Source organism: Cotesia typhae, unplaced genomic scaffold (genome assembly GCF_013202065.1).
Source record: "Cotesia typhae breed Kobodo isofemale line unplaced genomic scaffold, CoteBio_Ctyphae contig_50, whole genome shotgun sequence".
NCBI classification, from domain to species: Eukaryota; Metazoa; Arthropoda; class Insecta; order Hymenoptera; family Braconidae; genus Cotesia; species Cotesia typhae.
In genome coordinates, this window is record NW_027423758.1 from 486,346 (window position 1) to 502,102 (window position 15,757).

General features: G+C 30.3%; 2 protein-coding genes and 1 long non-coding RNA gene across 16 annotated transcripts in view; 2 read left to right on the forward strand and 1 right to left on the reverse strand.

The window, feature by feature from the left end:
- Mmd (disintegrin and metalloproteinase domain-containing protein mind-meld) overlaps positions 1-6,245 on the forward strand; it is a 58,862-nt gene extending 52,617 nt beyond the window's left edge. For 2 of the 14 annotated variants that reach the window (XM_074249699.1, XM_074249711.1), the window contains exons 21-25: positions 26-88; positions 856-1,007; positions 2,987-3,422; positions 4,987-5,181; positions 5,495-6,243. In XM_074249699.1, coding sequence (XP_074105800.1) covers positions 26-88; positions 856-1,007; positions 2,987-3,422; positions 4,987-5,181; positions 5,495-6,134 — 1,486 coding nt within the window. In that variant the 3' untranslated portion in view covers positions 6,135-6,243. Of the gene's footprint in view, positions 1-25; positions 89-855; positions 1,008-2,986; positions 3,423-4,980; positions 5,182-5,494 lie in introns of all 14 variants that reach the window. The other 12 variants (XM_074249712.1, XM_074249701.1, XM_074249702.1 and 9 more) reach the window with 12 other exon arrangements.
- The window catches only part of LOC141531883 (uncharacterized), a 75,639-nt gene that overhangs the window by 58,757 nt on the left and 1,125 nt on the right, over positions 1-15,757 (reverse strand). The window lies entirely within an intron of this gene.
- LOC141531830 (uncharacterized) lies at positions 7,381-15,754 on the forward strand. The gene is made up of 22 exons (XM_074249861.1): positions 7,381-7,523; positions 7,602-7,727; positions 7,846-8,056; positions 8,118-8,503; positions 8,766-8,943; positions 9,000-9,166; positions 9,224-9,373; positions 10,260-10,385; positions 10,453-10,563; positions 10,886-11,206; positions 11,493-11,670; positions 11,727-11,948; positions 12,155-12,384; positions 12,470-12,608; positions 13,273-13,292; positions 13,379-13,504; positions 13,623-13,833; positions 13,977-14,446; positions 14,502-14,679; positions 14,747-14,968; positions 15,038-15,267; positions 15,467-15,754. Exons 1-22 carry the CDS (start codon positions 7,500-7,502, stop codon positions 15,629-15,631), a joined length of 4,191 nt encoding a protein of 1,396 aa, XP_074105962.1. The 5' UTR covers positions 7,381-7,499; the 3' UTR covers positions 15,632-15,754.

Below are 15,757 nucleotides of genomic sequence, written 5' to 3' on the forward strand. Positions count from 1 at the left end.
TCTAACTAACAAATCTATTTTTCAGCTGCGACCAACGTGTGTTATTCCAGCAGCAACCAAACGTGACCGCAGACGGATCGCGACTCAAGTAAGTAACCAATAAAACAATTTTTTTTGTGTTCCAAGCTCTAGGATGCCATTAAAAAGTAAAAGATCGAAAAGTAAAAAATTAAAATAGGCTTAAAGTTTTAAGAGGCTTTTCATCTCCCGGTTCTTTCTTTGGCTTAACTCTGGTCTACGCGTAATGTTGCTCTTCGTTTCCTTATCCTGGGTTTTACCTTCAACCTATCTATATAAATTTATATATAGATACTGAAGAAACAAACACACGCGGAAACGGTGGAACCACATTGGCGGAAAAGAGTTGGCCACCGCGCTTTATTATTCATCGCTCAAACGGCCTTAGGGAAAATCAACAAGACCTCTCAGTACACTTTCTTTAAACTTTCAAAGTTATAATAAAAAATCTAAAGAAAGGGAGAAAGACTATGGCGAACGAACGAACGAACTGCGAGCTAAAGAAATAATAGTCCAGGAGATCCGCAGAGGGATGGAGGGACGGAAAGTTCTACCAGAGAACACAAAATCTGAAATAGGAAGCGGAGTTAAAAGAGTTCAGACCAAACTAGAATTCACAACTTTTTTTTACTTAACAATAAACTCTTTTTTCGTAAAACTTTTTATTTTTCTCGTCAACATCAAACGTGATTTAACCGCCTTCCATACGCTTACTCTCATTCTGATTTACCGTTCCGTCGAAAAATCTGTTCCAATTTTTTTTTTCCACGGCATTTATTGCTAACGTAAAATACGGGCTGATAAAAATGTAAATAATTTTATTTTATTATGTTTCAGGGAGCACAAGACGTCAATGAAGAGGATGGGAGGAATGTACGATGAGGATGGAGGTACGGGCGCCGAAGACGTTGTCTCTGTCATTGATCTACCACCTAACAGTTTGACAAAGTTACCTGAGAAGGGAATTTTAAAGAAACACGGTGGTTACGGTATTGTAATACCTAAATAGTTTAAAGTTTATTTAACTTGGTTGTTCATTTACTGTCGTATTTAAATTTCAAATTTTTTTAAAACGTCAATACCTCACGTTAATGTTTCTTTTTACACGGAGAAAATTACGTTGCTTAGATATAGTTATTTTTAGTTTTATGCTTCATTTTTGGTGGTTCATTACACAGAAAAAAAAAATTGAAGTAAATTATTTTCAAGAACTTTATCTTGATTTAAGTAAAAAAAATTCTTAAACTAAAAAATTAATGGTTTAAATAAATTTTACATGATTAAAGAATTTTTTTCTTGATTCAAGACAATTAAAATTTTTTTTTTGGTTCAAGAATTTTTTTCTGTGTTAAGAATAAAAAAAGTAGACAAGTACCAAGATGGTGAAATTATCCAAATTTAAATCAAATAAATTTTTTTATATTAAATATATTTTCTCAATTTATTTTAAATTAATATCTTAATTTAAATCAAGCAAACTGTTTTCTCAGTGAACTAATAAAAATTTTTTTTTCACTTTTATAATATAATTAATAAGCCAAAAGTTAAAAACTGACCCGTTGAAATTTGAAGTCATTAATTACAAACGGCGACAAATTTTATGAATTTAATTAAATATATAATAATAAGATACCACTTACAAAATTCAAGTGCCAAAAAAGCGTGTAACTCTAAAAAGATGAAAGAAACTTCTTTAAAGTATATTTGGCACAACGCCAAAAAATCAAGGTCATAAGGTTATAAATTATCAGTTTTCTAGTTATAAAAATTTTAAGAATAGCTCGGAGAAGAATACTTCGACACCATAAAGACAACTTCACTGTTTATGAAGTACAAAAATATTGAAAGAGAGTCAAAATGTTAACTCCGCGATAATAATGTAAATTTTACTGTTCACGCGTGGTTTGGCTGCGAAACGGGTATTTTAACTTCACGAAGTTTTAAAATTCTTTCCTTCCATTCTTAAATGTGTAAAAACTTGGACGCTTTTCTGCTGCTCTGTTTGCAATTTTTGTTATGCAATTTACATTTTCACATTATTTAAATTTTTTTCTCACGAATTCATCGGAAGAAAAGGTCACTTTTAAACGGAAAAATTTTATCTACCACTATCTTGGTACTTTTTAAAAAATTTTAACAACTGTTGATAATTACAGTTGATTAAATATTAAAAAAAAATGTAAGATTAAGGCTAAAAAACGAAAATGAAATCAAAGTAGATAATCCTGACATTTTTAAATAAATAAATCAGCTTCTGGGTTGTACTTACTTCATAACAATGAAGTACCAACCCAGCAGATTTGAAATTGCATGGTTAAGTAGGATTAATAGGGAGTTATTTAATATTTCACCTACAGATGTTTAATTTATTGTTCTACATTTAAAACCTTGCGCTCGGAGAATTGAAAGTGTATTCTTAATTCGAGTTCGTTTTATTTTCCCGAGATTTAGAGCTTTAACAATTGAAATAAAAGTGTATAAATTTGTTCTTGGAATTTAAGAATTATTGCATGGGTGAGTTACTAGAAAAAAATATTTAAATACTGGAAAAAGAATAAAACAAAAATAAAGAAATAAAATTATTTTTTCATAATTTTATTAATTTATTAAATTAATTTGTCAATATTTAGATCCGTCAATAATTGGGACTTTTACCTTAATGATACAGAATCCTTAAACTAATAATGAATTTAAAAAAATATTGTTTCTCTTCATGAAAAAAAATTCTTAAATTCCAACAAATTTTCTTTGAATAAATTTTATTTTTAATTTCAATATTTACCTAAAATAATTTAATTTATTTTTTGACTGAGTGAATTTAATTAAAAAAAAAAAAAAAAAAAAAAAATACTTTAAGAATTGCATGCTTCCCGTAAAAATTTTCTCCGGGTCCTCTTTAAAATTCTAAACCAGAATAACCATTTGACTCCCCCAAAAAAAAAGTGCAGAAAGTCTAATAATTTTAAAGGACTACCAGACAGCGCCATGGTGGCTCAAACCTTGAGCAGCTTGAACGGGTACCACGGAGAACTAATGGAGGCCCTGAGAAACGCGACGAGCCACCGGGGGATGTCAGGAACTCCGTCAGGTTCCGGGAACCTGATGGACGACGAGATGATACGGAAGTCGCTGGCAGAGTGCGGTTACCCGGACGGATATCGGAAGGCGACCGCAGACTCCGGGCAGGACAACATCGACAATCAGGACGATGATGACGAGGAGGACGTTCCTCCCACCTGCGGGCCCATCAGGATCCGCACCCTCGAGGACATAATCCGACAATTAGAAGTCCACTCCGCACGGCACATGAGTCCGAACGGTTCCGAGGACATGCGGATTTCCGAGAACGAGGGGGACCGGCACTACCGGATAGACTCTTCTGTCTGTAGCGAGTCCTCCCAGGGGTAAGTTACACCCTCGATGCCTCCAATATTTCGAGGAAGTAATGGTAATAATGCTGTTACTTTTACTATTTTTATTTATTAGCCGCCTGGCTTTTTTACATTATTAATTATTGGTTTTAATAATTTATTATTGGTTTTAAGTATATATTAATAATTTATTTGTACGCTTCTTAGACCGCGAGGATTAATTTTAACTACAAACATAAATATTCCTTCATCTCTTTTTAATATTCTTAATCATCAACCTCTATCAATATCATTATCTATGGCTTAATGCGTCCCTCCCTTTTCGGTCTAGCATTACATGCTAATTTTTTATTTTCATTATCGTACAATTTTATTATTTATTTAACTACCTCAATATCGATTTAATTTTTTAACTAATAAAAAAATTAATAGATAAAAACAGAAAATATTAATAATTATTCGGACCTTGGATTAACTAGAAGCGTATTAGACAGATAACCGAAATGAGTCCCGACTAAAAATATACTGTAAAAAAATTTTTTGACATGATATTTTATAAATAATAAATATGAGAATAAAAAAATTAATTCTTAATAATTCTCTGAGTTAAAAAAATGATTTTTATATTAATATTTAATATTTTACACTCAACTTTCTAGTAGCGCGAAAATTAAGCGACAATTCGCCCTCTAACGGAATTTTTCAGCACTATTTGATCAAAAATTTATACATTGAAACATCAAGTCATGTCAGCAAATTTTTTACAGTATAATGAAAAAAAAAATGTTTAGCTAAAATTGATATAGTAAAAAACAGACATTTAGTCGGCAATCAAAAGTGAATTACAAATAAAAAAGAAACTTGTTTTTATTTAAACGGTTGTAACTTTTAACCGCAGGGCTATCAAATGTTTTATAGCTTAATTAAATCTTACACTACCGGATTTATGAGAAAAAACCTATAATCCTCAGGGCTACTATTTACTACTAGGAGTTTAACTTTTGATAGTTATTTCGGGGAAAAAATCAGTGAATTTCTACGCCATCAAATTTTTATTGTTCTTTTTTGAGTAGAGGATTTATATTTTATTAAATTGTTTTGTCTTAGATATACGTGATTTTCTGATTTGTCATGTCTAATTGAGTCTCTTTTTATTTTTTTCCGTAAAAACTCCAAACTCTGTCAAAAATAAATTTTATTCAGTAGAAAAAAAAATTGAATATTTTACCTAAAGATGTAAGTGAAATAATTTATTTTGTTAAGTAACTTAAATTTACAATTATCAGCCCAAATAATTTTTATCAGACATGATAAATCATAAAAATGGATAAATTACACGCGCAACGCGTACTTTCCCTTCCAGCGAGCCGAATATTTTTAGAACGGTCCGTATTGAAGTTCCCGCGGTCCAAAAATCGCTACTCGTTGCGTAACAACCTCTTTTCCACACTCTTCCTCGTCTAACCCATTTTATTTAATTTTTAGAGTACTTTTATTTGAATTTACAAACGATAATGAAAATGAAGTAATTACGTATGTAAAAAAGAGTGTCCAAAACAAATGTTAGACTGACATGTGTCCTCCTGCGTAGAAGCAGAAGGTGCAGCCGCGGTCGCGAGGATGATCGATTCGTCTACGGTCGATATCGTCAGCCGTCGTCGCGAAGCCCGTACGGCACTCACCAGCATTCGCACCAGCATTCCCACCAAATGCACGAGGAGGAGGGAATCTATGAAACAGCCGATCCTGACAGAGGCTCAAACACTAGGGGCGAAACGCCCGATAGCGAAAGGTATCCGCGTTAATTACCATCAAATGCGCACCAAAATTACCCGTAGTCAAAAAAATCTCCATTATTTAAAAAATTAAAACCTTAACGACGAGCTTTTGCGGCCTGAAGGTCACAAACGCTCGTGATTTAGCCTTTTTATATTATTTATTTTAGATGATCTTGATTTAAACAGATTAAGTATAGATAAAAAAAGACTTCGTGACCGCGGTTACCGCCGACGTGCTCCTCAGAATCTCTGTCCAGTCTCTTGCATGCTGCACTAGTGTCCGTACCATAGATCCTATCGGGCTCGCATAGTCTTGTTATTTTCTAGTGATGCATTTATTCAAGCTCAACAACAATTAGCCCGGTGGACGAGTGAGGATCGGCTCCAACATCGGGCGCCTCAGCAGCCGCCACCGTCTCCGCCACCATCGACAGCTGTTCATCTTCATCAGCCGCAACAACTATTGGGTTCCCAGCCAATTACAAAAGATCAACTGCCGATTCGAGATCGCGGATATTATCCACCACCGTCATCGGCTCTTGTGGCCAAAGATCCAAATGGACTACCAAATGTTGACGGACTAGGCAAAAATAGCCGGATTAAAATTAACGGCGAAGCCATAAATGCTCAATCCCATCAACAAATAATGATTAATAATAATAAAAGTAAATTATTGGTTAAAAAATGTCCCGATGTATGTACCGGAGTCGATGTGAATCAATTGCCTAATATTAATAATACTAATACTGATACTGATACTATTAAAAATATAAATAAAAATAAAAAAAGTAAATGCCCACTAGACGATAATGATGATGATGATAATGGTGATGATGATGGTAGAATAGATTGTAACATAATAAATAACGATGATAATACCCCTAATGAATTGATTACCAACAACACTAGTGATAACGAAAATACTGCCCTACTACCCCCTACGCATTTTCCTGAGTACAAGCATTGATATAAATAAATAAATAAATTAATTTATTTAAAATTAATAATAATAATAATTTAATAATATTATTATTATTATTATTATTATTATTATTATTATTATTATTATTATTATTATTATTATTATTATTATTATTATTATTATTATTATTATTATTATTATTATTATTATTATTATTATTATTATTATTATTATTATTATTATTATTATTATTATTATTATTATTATTATTATTATTATTATTATTATTATTATTATTATTATTATTATTATTATTATTACTTAATAATCGATGACAGATAGTGTCCAAGACGAGAATCGAATGACTAAATTAATAATAATTGTTTATTTGTTGATTTTATTTTATTGATAATGATAATGATAATTTATAATGATAATTATAATGATAATGATAATGGTATATTTAACAACAGATTTAATAAATTATTATTAAATGATTTAAAAAATGGAAAAATAACAAAAAAAAAAAAATAAAACATTACCTTAGTGGTGTGATTTAATCTCGAACTCGCATTTTATACTGAATAGTGTAAATAACGATTTAACAAAACAAAAAATACGATTGCCGACAACTGGTATTTAAATTATTATAAATTAAATTATCTATATGGAATGTTTATTAATAAACATTAGTAAAACGATTGACTCATATTTTTGTCGTTTCGTTTATTTTTCCTTTACCCTTTTTACCTTAAGAAATTTTTTTTACACGCTTTTATTGCACGGAAAAAAGTAAATTAAAAGATTCTATTATGAAATTTGCAAAATAAGATTTTTATAAAACTAAAAAAATACATTTTTATCAATAAACCAAACTAAAAAGTAAAAAATAAATAATTTTTTTAACAAACTAAAAAACAAACGCTTTTTATAGAAAACCATAGTAAAAAATAGAAAATAAATTTTAAGAAATTTGAATTTTGTAAAAAAGAAAAAAATGTTTTATTTTAAAAAAAGTGCGCTATATTTTTTTTTTTTATTAAAGTTCAGCATAGCATTAATGCAGGACCATTTTTCTTTACTGATCTTTAAATACTTTTAATATTTTTTACAAAATAAAAATATTGAATAGTGGATTTTGTTTTCAAGTTACTCGTTTTTTGATTACACTGATCAAGGTTACTACAATCATTGCATCGGCTTTTAATATCACCCTACCAGTAAAAAATGAAAGTCATGAACATTTGATACGATAGCAGAGAGTAACCAAAGTCAAGCATTGCGAAAAGATATAAAAAGAAAGATGATTACTATACTATGTAATAAATAAATAGTACAATAAGTTATTTTGATAGCAAGTAGCGGGAGTAACATTGTTCAGTTATAATTAATCGGTCGATTTTAACAAATATGGAACGAAAAATTGGAAAAGAGGTTAGCTTTTTTTTTTTAACACTGAGTTTTAATTTTAGAAAATTTTTCCGAGTAATTTAAAGTTCTGTAATCATAAAGGTACCGGAAGCTGTGTTAGAAAATGCGGTTTGGAAAGGAACAAGAATTAATTTTCCGGAAGGGTATCATCGAATTGGAAAGAGAATCCTTGCACAATTTAGAAAATATCCTGATTTTATAGGACAGGTTTTTAATTTATAAAATCATTTATTTATTAGACACTAAAAAATATTTGACTTCTCCGCAGTAAAAAAATCAGCATAAATTTTTTTTTGACACAAAAATGCTAAATTTTTGACTGTAGATTGATGGAGCGAGTGGAAAAAAAGACACTTATCAAAATATGAGCGATAGAAGCATCAGATGTGCGTTGTGGCTCAAAAAACAAGGAATAAAAACCGGAGATGTAGTTGGTTTTTGTTCAAAGAGCCATTTAAACAGTTGCATACCCTTCTATGCTTCTTTATTTGTCGGTGCAATTTTTAATCCTTGGTGGGACAGTTCTTTGGACGAAGGTATTTTTTATTGTCCGATTGAATTAGCGATCCTTCAAATTTAAAGTATTTTTCTCAACAGAACTGGTTATTTATTTTTTTAAAACAACAAACCCCAAAGTGTTGTTCATTGATGAAGAATCTGCAGAAATAATAATGAAGACACTCGAAAAAAATAACTATGCATTGCCTGTTATTATTTTTGGACAAAAAACAGGTCTGATATCCTTTGATGACATTTTAAAAGCTCAAAATGATGGACAAGTGAAAACTTTTAATCGATCATTAGCTCATATAATAACCCATTACCCGACTGATAACACTTCACAAATTATTCTGTGGTTTTCTACACTCTGCTGCATATCGGGGATAATGGTCATGTTGCGGTCGATCTTTTACAAATATACTATGATAAATTCTCATCAAACAAGTGAAGAAGATGCTTGTCGATTTATTGAAAAATATAAGGTATAATTTGTTAATTAAAAGAGATAATTCGAGAAAAAAAATTATCCTCAAAATTATAAATTTTTTTAATTCATTAAATATTCAGTAAGAGTTCTACGTTCAAAAATAAATTTCAAACATCTTTCAGAATAAATTCTAATTCTATTTTTTTTTTTTAAGTATTTTTTTTAATTCAAAAAAGAAACTCCTCGACAATCAACTAATTTTTTTCCAAAAAAATACTTTATCCCAAACTTTTAATTTTTTTTTAATATATATATAGGTTACCAGAATAATGATGGGAACAAGTTTCGCCAATAGATTCAGCAAGAGACCCAATGTTTGGAACTATGACTTATCCTCTCGAAGTTTACTAATGGTCGGCGGAGGAGTTCCATTAAAAGAAATAACAAAATTTCTCCATAAATTATTCAAAAACGCTAACATTCACGTTCTTTATGGTACTAACTACATCTATCATTCACATTTCCTGATTTAACTTCAAATTATTCAACAGGTACCGCCGAATTCAGAATAACAGTAATAACAGGACCCAATTCACCTAAAGTGATTGCTCCTAAAGGATTAATCTCCTGTGGAAGAGCGCTAGCCAACGTGGAGATAAAAATCGTCGATCCAGAAACCAAAAAAATTTTGGGTCCAAATGAAGAAGGAGAGCTGTATATTTTTTAATATACAGATATAAGATTTTTTTAATATAAGATACAAATATTTTTTTAGATAACTGAGGATGAAATTCATGAAGCTGTAGGAAAAAAGCTACACGACAAAATGAAACTTCGAGGCGGTGTTTTTTTTCTCGATAAAATGCCTTACACAACGTCAAAGAAGATAGCAAAAAAAGAACTCCGCAGGATGGCTAAAGCTCTAGTTGAAAAATTCTAAACATTTTTTCTTCATATCAGATCTATAGATCGATCTAGCCTTATCAAAATATTTGTAAGAGAAAAAAAATAAAATTTTTAATTTTTAAAATGTGTGACAATTAATGATCACCTGATAATTTTTCTGCCAATAAAAAAATTCAAAATTTAAAGTTTTAATGATTCTTAATGGATTTTCGAACAATAAAGCCTATCATTAAGGAAGAAACCTTAATAAGAAGTCATTTTATGCCTCCTTATTTGTGACATACCTGCTTATCGGATCATCGCACATAACGATTAATCACTAATGAATTTTTTTTTATCTAGGAACTATTTAATGGTAAAAAACTACAAAAAATCATGTGATACAGGAGTTAATATTAATTTAATCGTTTTAAAGACAAAGAATTTATTTTATTTCATCATATTTCTCAAGGCGAGCTGTTAATTAAACTATAATGCATTATCTATCCCTGCTCTCATCTCCTTGATAGTAATAAACTTGTTTGTCGGCTTCCAACACATCCTTGAGCGTAAATTTCATGTGCAGTAGCAAATTAGAAATAATATATAAGCCATAGGTTGAGTTTAGATAAACAAAAACTGTACTTTTTTAAATTAAAACTTCAACGCTGCTAACATGGCTCAAGAAATAATTCAGGTAAGTATTTTTTTGACTGAGGCATTAAAAACATCTAGGACAGATGAATATTTAAATTTTGAACATGATGCTAGGACGTTTTTTTTACCAAGTAATTATTGAATAAAAAATTATAAAACTTTATTTTTAAATTTAATCATTGAAAAAAAAAATAACAAAATAATCAATGAATACATGATTTTAAAAACCAAAAACATTTATTAACTTTAATCTATTCAAATAAAAAAAGATTCCCGAGCCAAACTATGAAAATGGGATTTGGAAAGGCGGGAAAGTTGAAATGCCCGATGGATACTACAAAATTGGAGAAAGGATACTTAATCAGTTTAAAAAGTATCCAGATTTTGTTGGGCAGGTATTTGAATAAGATTATTCAGTAATTCAATCAAACCTTGATTATTAAAAAAAAGTTTATGCGTTAGATCGATGGAATTACGGGAAGAAAAGACACTTATGCAGATATGGGTGATAGAAGTGTAAGGTGCGCATTGTGGCTCAAAAAACAAGGGATCTCTCTCCAGGAGATGTCGTTGGTATTTGTTCAAAAAACCATTTAGACAGTTGCATACCTGTGTATGCTTCTTTTTACATAGGAGACATCTTCAACCCTTGGTGGGACACTTGCCTAGACGAAGGTTTGTTATTCACAATTCGATCTGATAATAATTAACAACTATTGAATGAAAATAATTTTATTTAACAGAACTCGTGAAGAATTTAATCGAAACAACCCAGCCGAAAGTTTTATTCATCAACGAAAACTATGCAGAAATAATAACTAAAACAATAACCAAGATGAATTACTCTTTACTGATTATAAATTTTGAAAGAAAAAATGGTTATTTATCTTTCGAGGATGTTCTAAAAACGCAAACTAAAGAAGATGTAGAGAAATTTGAATGTACGAGAGTGGAACCGAAAGATCCAGTATTTTTAATTTATACTTCTGGAACGTTAGATTTTCCAAAAGGGGTCTTGCACTCTTATCATTCTGTCGCTCATATGCTTAGATATTACCCGGATGATGGCACACCCACGATAGATCTATATTTTTCTAGACTCTGCTGGATATCTGGGACTAGAACGGTACTAAGGTCGATAATTTTTAAAGCTACCATGATTGTTTGCGATAATTTGGCAGAAGAAGATGCTTGTAAAATCATCGAGAAGTACAAGGTCATTTAAATGATTAATTTTTTTTTAAATATAAATAAGTGCTCTGAAAAAAATTAACCTGAATCAAAAGAAATATTTTTGAATCAATTAAAATTTACTTGAACCAAAAATTTCTTAGTTTAAGAATTTTTCTACTCAAATCAAGAAAATTTTCTTCAAAATTAATTACTTGACTCAATTTTTTTTTCTATGTGTAATTCTATCTTTTTACAGCCTTTATTCTTTATTTTTATTAATATTTTATATAAAAATTGAGATGAAAATAATAATTGTTTAAATTATTTAGGTCACTCGACTATTGTTAGGAACACCAATACTAAATAGATTAACTAAAGTAAAAGATATAGAAAAGTATGATCTATCGTCGGTTAAACAGATATCTTACGGTGGTGCCGCAGCTAATGGACAAATTATAAAAAAGTTACCAAGTTTTTTCAAGAACGCGGATATTTCTGCTCACTACGGTACCTTTGATCTTTATTTTTTTTTTACATTTTTATTCATTTTTAACAATTTATAGGTTCTACCGAATGTGGTACCGTGATAGTTGGGTCAACAAGATTTGATAAGTTTGACTCTTGTGGAAAAGTATTTTTCAACGTAGACATCAAAGTTATCGATCCAGATACCAATAAAATTTTAGGTCCAAATGAAAAAGGAGAACTCTGCATCTTAAGTCCGAAATTAATGATTGGTTACTGGAAAAATCCAGCGAAAACTGAAAAAATCGTCGATTCAGACGGTATATGCCTTACATATGTACACATGTTATTACAATAATTTTTAAAAAAATATAACTGACTTAAATATACTTAAATCAAGAAAAATTTTTTAGTTTAAAAATTTTTCCACTCAAATTAAAAAGATAAAATTCTTAAAATTTATTTACTTGATTTTTTTCTGACTACAAATATTATTTTTGAATTAAAAAAATATTTTTTATTTCAGGATGGTACCACAGCGGAGATTTGGGATATTATGACGAAGCCGGAGTTTTTTTTATTGAAACCAGAATTAAGGATTCTATAAAATGCTACTTATTTAATGTCAAACCGAGAACTGTCGAAAACGTGATACAAGGGTGTCCAGGAGTCGCAGAAGTAGCCGTCGTTGCTAAGCCAAGCTTTGAACATTGCGAAGTTCCAATGGCTTTTGTTACAAAAATTCCTGGAGTTCAGGTAAGTTTCAATACTAAAAAATTTTAATTCTTAATAAATATTTATAACTTTTAATCATTATTATTGATTTCAAATTACCGACAAGAAAATTATCGAATTTGTAGAAAAGAATCTAGCAAACGAAGTTAAACTTTTAGGCGGTGTTTATTTTTTAGATCAAATGCCATATACGCCTTCGAAAAAAATCGCTAAGAATCGACTTTATGCCATGGCGAAAACTATTTGTTAGAAAATAAATTTTATTCAAAATTTTCTTATAGATATCTTTGTATTTTTATTTAAAGAGATCCAAGTACCCTCCTAGTAAAAATAATGCTTAAAAAAAAAATTATTAGGCTACGTAGATTGAATTTAAAAATTTTCAGGAAGTTTTAAAAATTTTACTACTTCGCGTTAATCTCCTCAATAACGAATTTAATTAATATAAATTTTTTTTCTTTTAAATCTTCAATTTTTATACAAATAAATCACTATTTTATTATTAAATATGTTCTCATTTACGAGTTATCATTAATTACTTATCATCCAATTAATATTTCCCTCGATGTTACAATAAAAAATAAACACGATCTAATTTAAACAATATAAATTTATGTTACACATGATTAAATTCTGCTAGTCATTCAAACTTAATACAGAGAGGTGGCTGTTTATAGAAATGCATGTTTTATCAGCGTATTATTAAAGATACGGAAAAAAATACAAATATTAATTTAAATCATAATGAATAAATATCTCGTAGATTAGTACAACTTAGCACGATGATAAAGTGTAACGTAAAGCAAGATAACTGTATCGTGAACTGCATCTGTCTTGAATAACGAGTTATTTTTGATGAGAATTTTTTATTAAACTGTTCCGCTAATTTAAACACTACTGATATGGCAGCGGAGCAGCAAACTCGAGAAGTGAGTACAAAAATGTTACTAATTTTTATTTAATTAATTTAAAAAATTTTGTGTGTTATTAATTAATTAAAACTTTGAAATTAAAGATACCAAAGCCGGTTTGTAAGGATCGGATTTGGAAAGGTTTCAATGCAAGTTTGCCGGAGGGATTTTTTAGAATTGGTGAAAAAATTTACGCTCAGTTTAAAAAGTTTCCTGATTTTGTCGCACAGGTACGTAATTTGTAGTAAGGAGGTTCTTTCGTCATCAATATTAAATTAAAAATATTAGATTGTGCATAAAATTAATTTTTTATCTTTTAATTAATTAAGAATAATTATTTTTCTGCAGATTAATGGCGCGAGTGGGAAAAAAGATACTTATGAATGCATGGGCGACAGAAGTATTAGATGTGCAGTGTGGCTGAAAAAACTTGGAGTAAGTCGGGGAGATGTCGTAGGGTTGTGTTCGAAAAATCATATGAATAGTTGCATTCCGATGATAGCTTCTTTTTATTTGGGAGCCATTTTTAATCCCTGGTGGGACAGTTGTTTGAATGAAGGTATTTTTTACTGAATTTTTAATTTTCTTAATTTTGTATAATTATTTAAAAGAGCTGACATTGTTCAAAAAAATTTTAAACACAATTTTTATAGACAAAAATTAATTATTAATTTTTATCCAAACAATTTTTCTATCAAACAGACCTTGTCGTGTATTTTATAAAAACGACTAACCCAAAAGTCCTCTTCTGCGACGAAGACAACGCAGAAATGATTATCAAAGCGCTAAAAACAATGGAAAGTTCTCTGCCAGTAGTTTTTTTCAGCGAAAAATTCAACATGCCTTTCCAAGACATTCTAAAAACTCCGAGCGTTGAAGAAGTAAATAAATTTGAATGCACCAAGATAGAAGTCGAGGACCCGATGATTATTCTTTACACCTCGGGAACAACGAGCTACCCCAAGGGAGCTTTGCACACTTATCAATCATTCGTTAGTATGATAAGTTACTACCCGCCTGATACTACATCGCAAATTGTTCTCTGGTTTTCCGGGCTTTGCTGGATGTCAGGGTTGCTAACAGTCTTACGGTCAATTATCACCAAAGCCACCATGATTGTTTATCATAATTTGAGCGAGGAAGACGCCTGCAGACTAGTTGAAAAATATAAGGTTTGTTTTTTTTGCTTGCAAAGTAGAAGACTTTAATTGAGAAAAAATGTTTTAGGTTACGAGGATGTCCATGGGAGCGAGCACAGCTAATAGGTTTAGCAAAACAAAAGAAGCCTGGAAGTATGATGTGTCTTCGCTGAAGATCGTGAGTTATGGAGGAGGAATTACTACCAAAGAGGTCATTGAAGCCTTAAAAAATTTGTTTCAGAATGCGGACATTTATGTTGCATATGGTAATTTTTTTTGCATTTACCAATATTATGCAATTTGTTTCATTTAAATTATAATTCCTGCGATTAGGAAGCACGGAATGCGGAGCTGCAACAGGTGGAAAAGTCAACGCTCCAAAATTAACTTCCTGCGGAAAAGTATTCTTCAACACAGAAGTTAAAGTAGTTGATCCTGAATCGAATCGAATCATGGGACCAAATGAACAAGGCGAGCTATGTTGCAGAACCCTGGAGCTAATGACTCGCTATTGGAACAATCCAACAGCTACTGAAGAAGTTATTGACTCTGAAGGTACAGTGCGAGTATTTAATTATCCCCTAAGCTCCAAGAGAAGAATAAATTTGCAATTTTTGATTCTAGGATGGTACCACACTGGAGATTTGGGATACTACGACGAGGACGGCGATTTTTTTATTGTTGAAAGATTAAAAGAGCTGATAAAATATCGCCTTCATCATGTACCGCCAACGGCCATTGAAAATGTGATACAAGAGCTTCCAGGGGTCGCTGAAGTAGCTGTCGTCGCTAAACCAAGTCTGGAAGATCTAGAACTTCCAATGGCTTTTGTAACCAGAGTTCCTGGGATGCAGGTTAGTTTTGAAGAATTTTTTTTTTGTTGTGAAAATTAGCCGATATCTAAAAATTTTGAATTTTTTTTTTTAAGAGAAAAAATTGCAATTATTTTTAAGTATAATTTTTAGAAAATATTTTTTTTGTGCTAATTTAATAAATTAAAAATGTCGGCTAGCTTTAGTATTATTTTTTTTATAATTGTAATTTTTGTTTCAGGTTACTGAGACTGAAATTCATGAAGCTGTAGAGAAAAATTTACAGGATAAAATGAAACTTCGCGGTGGTATTTGTTTCTTGGACAAGATGCCTTATACGACTTCAAAAAAAATTTCTAAAAGGGAACTTCGAGCGATGGCAAAAAATTTGGCGAAAAAAGCATGAATTTTGTGTTGATTAAATAATAATTGGTGATTTCTTAAAAAGTATATTTGAATTTAATTTTTTTTTCAATGAAGTAGCTGATTTTTTGTTGAATAAAATTGAGTATTGTAAATTAGATTTTTAATT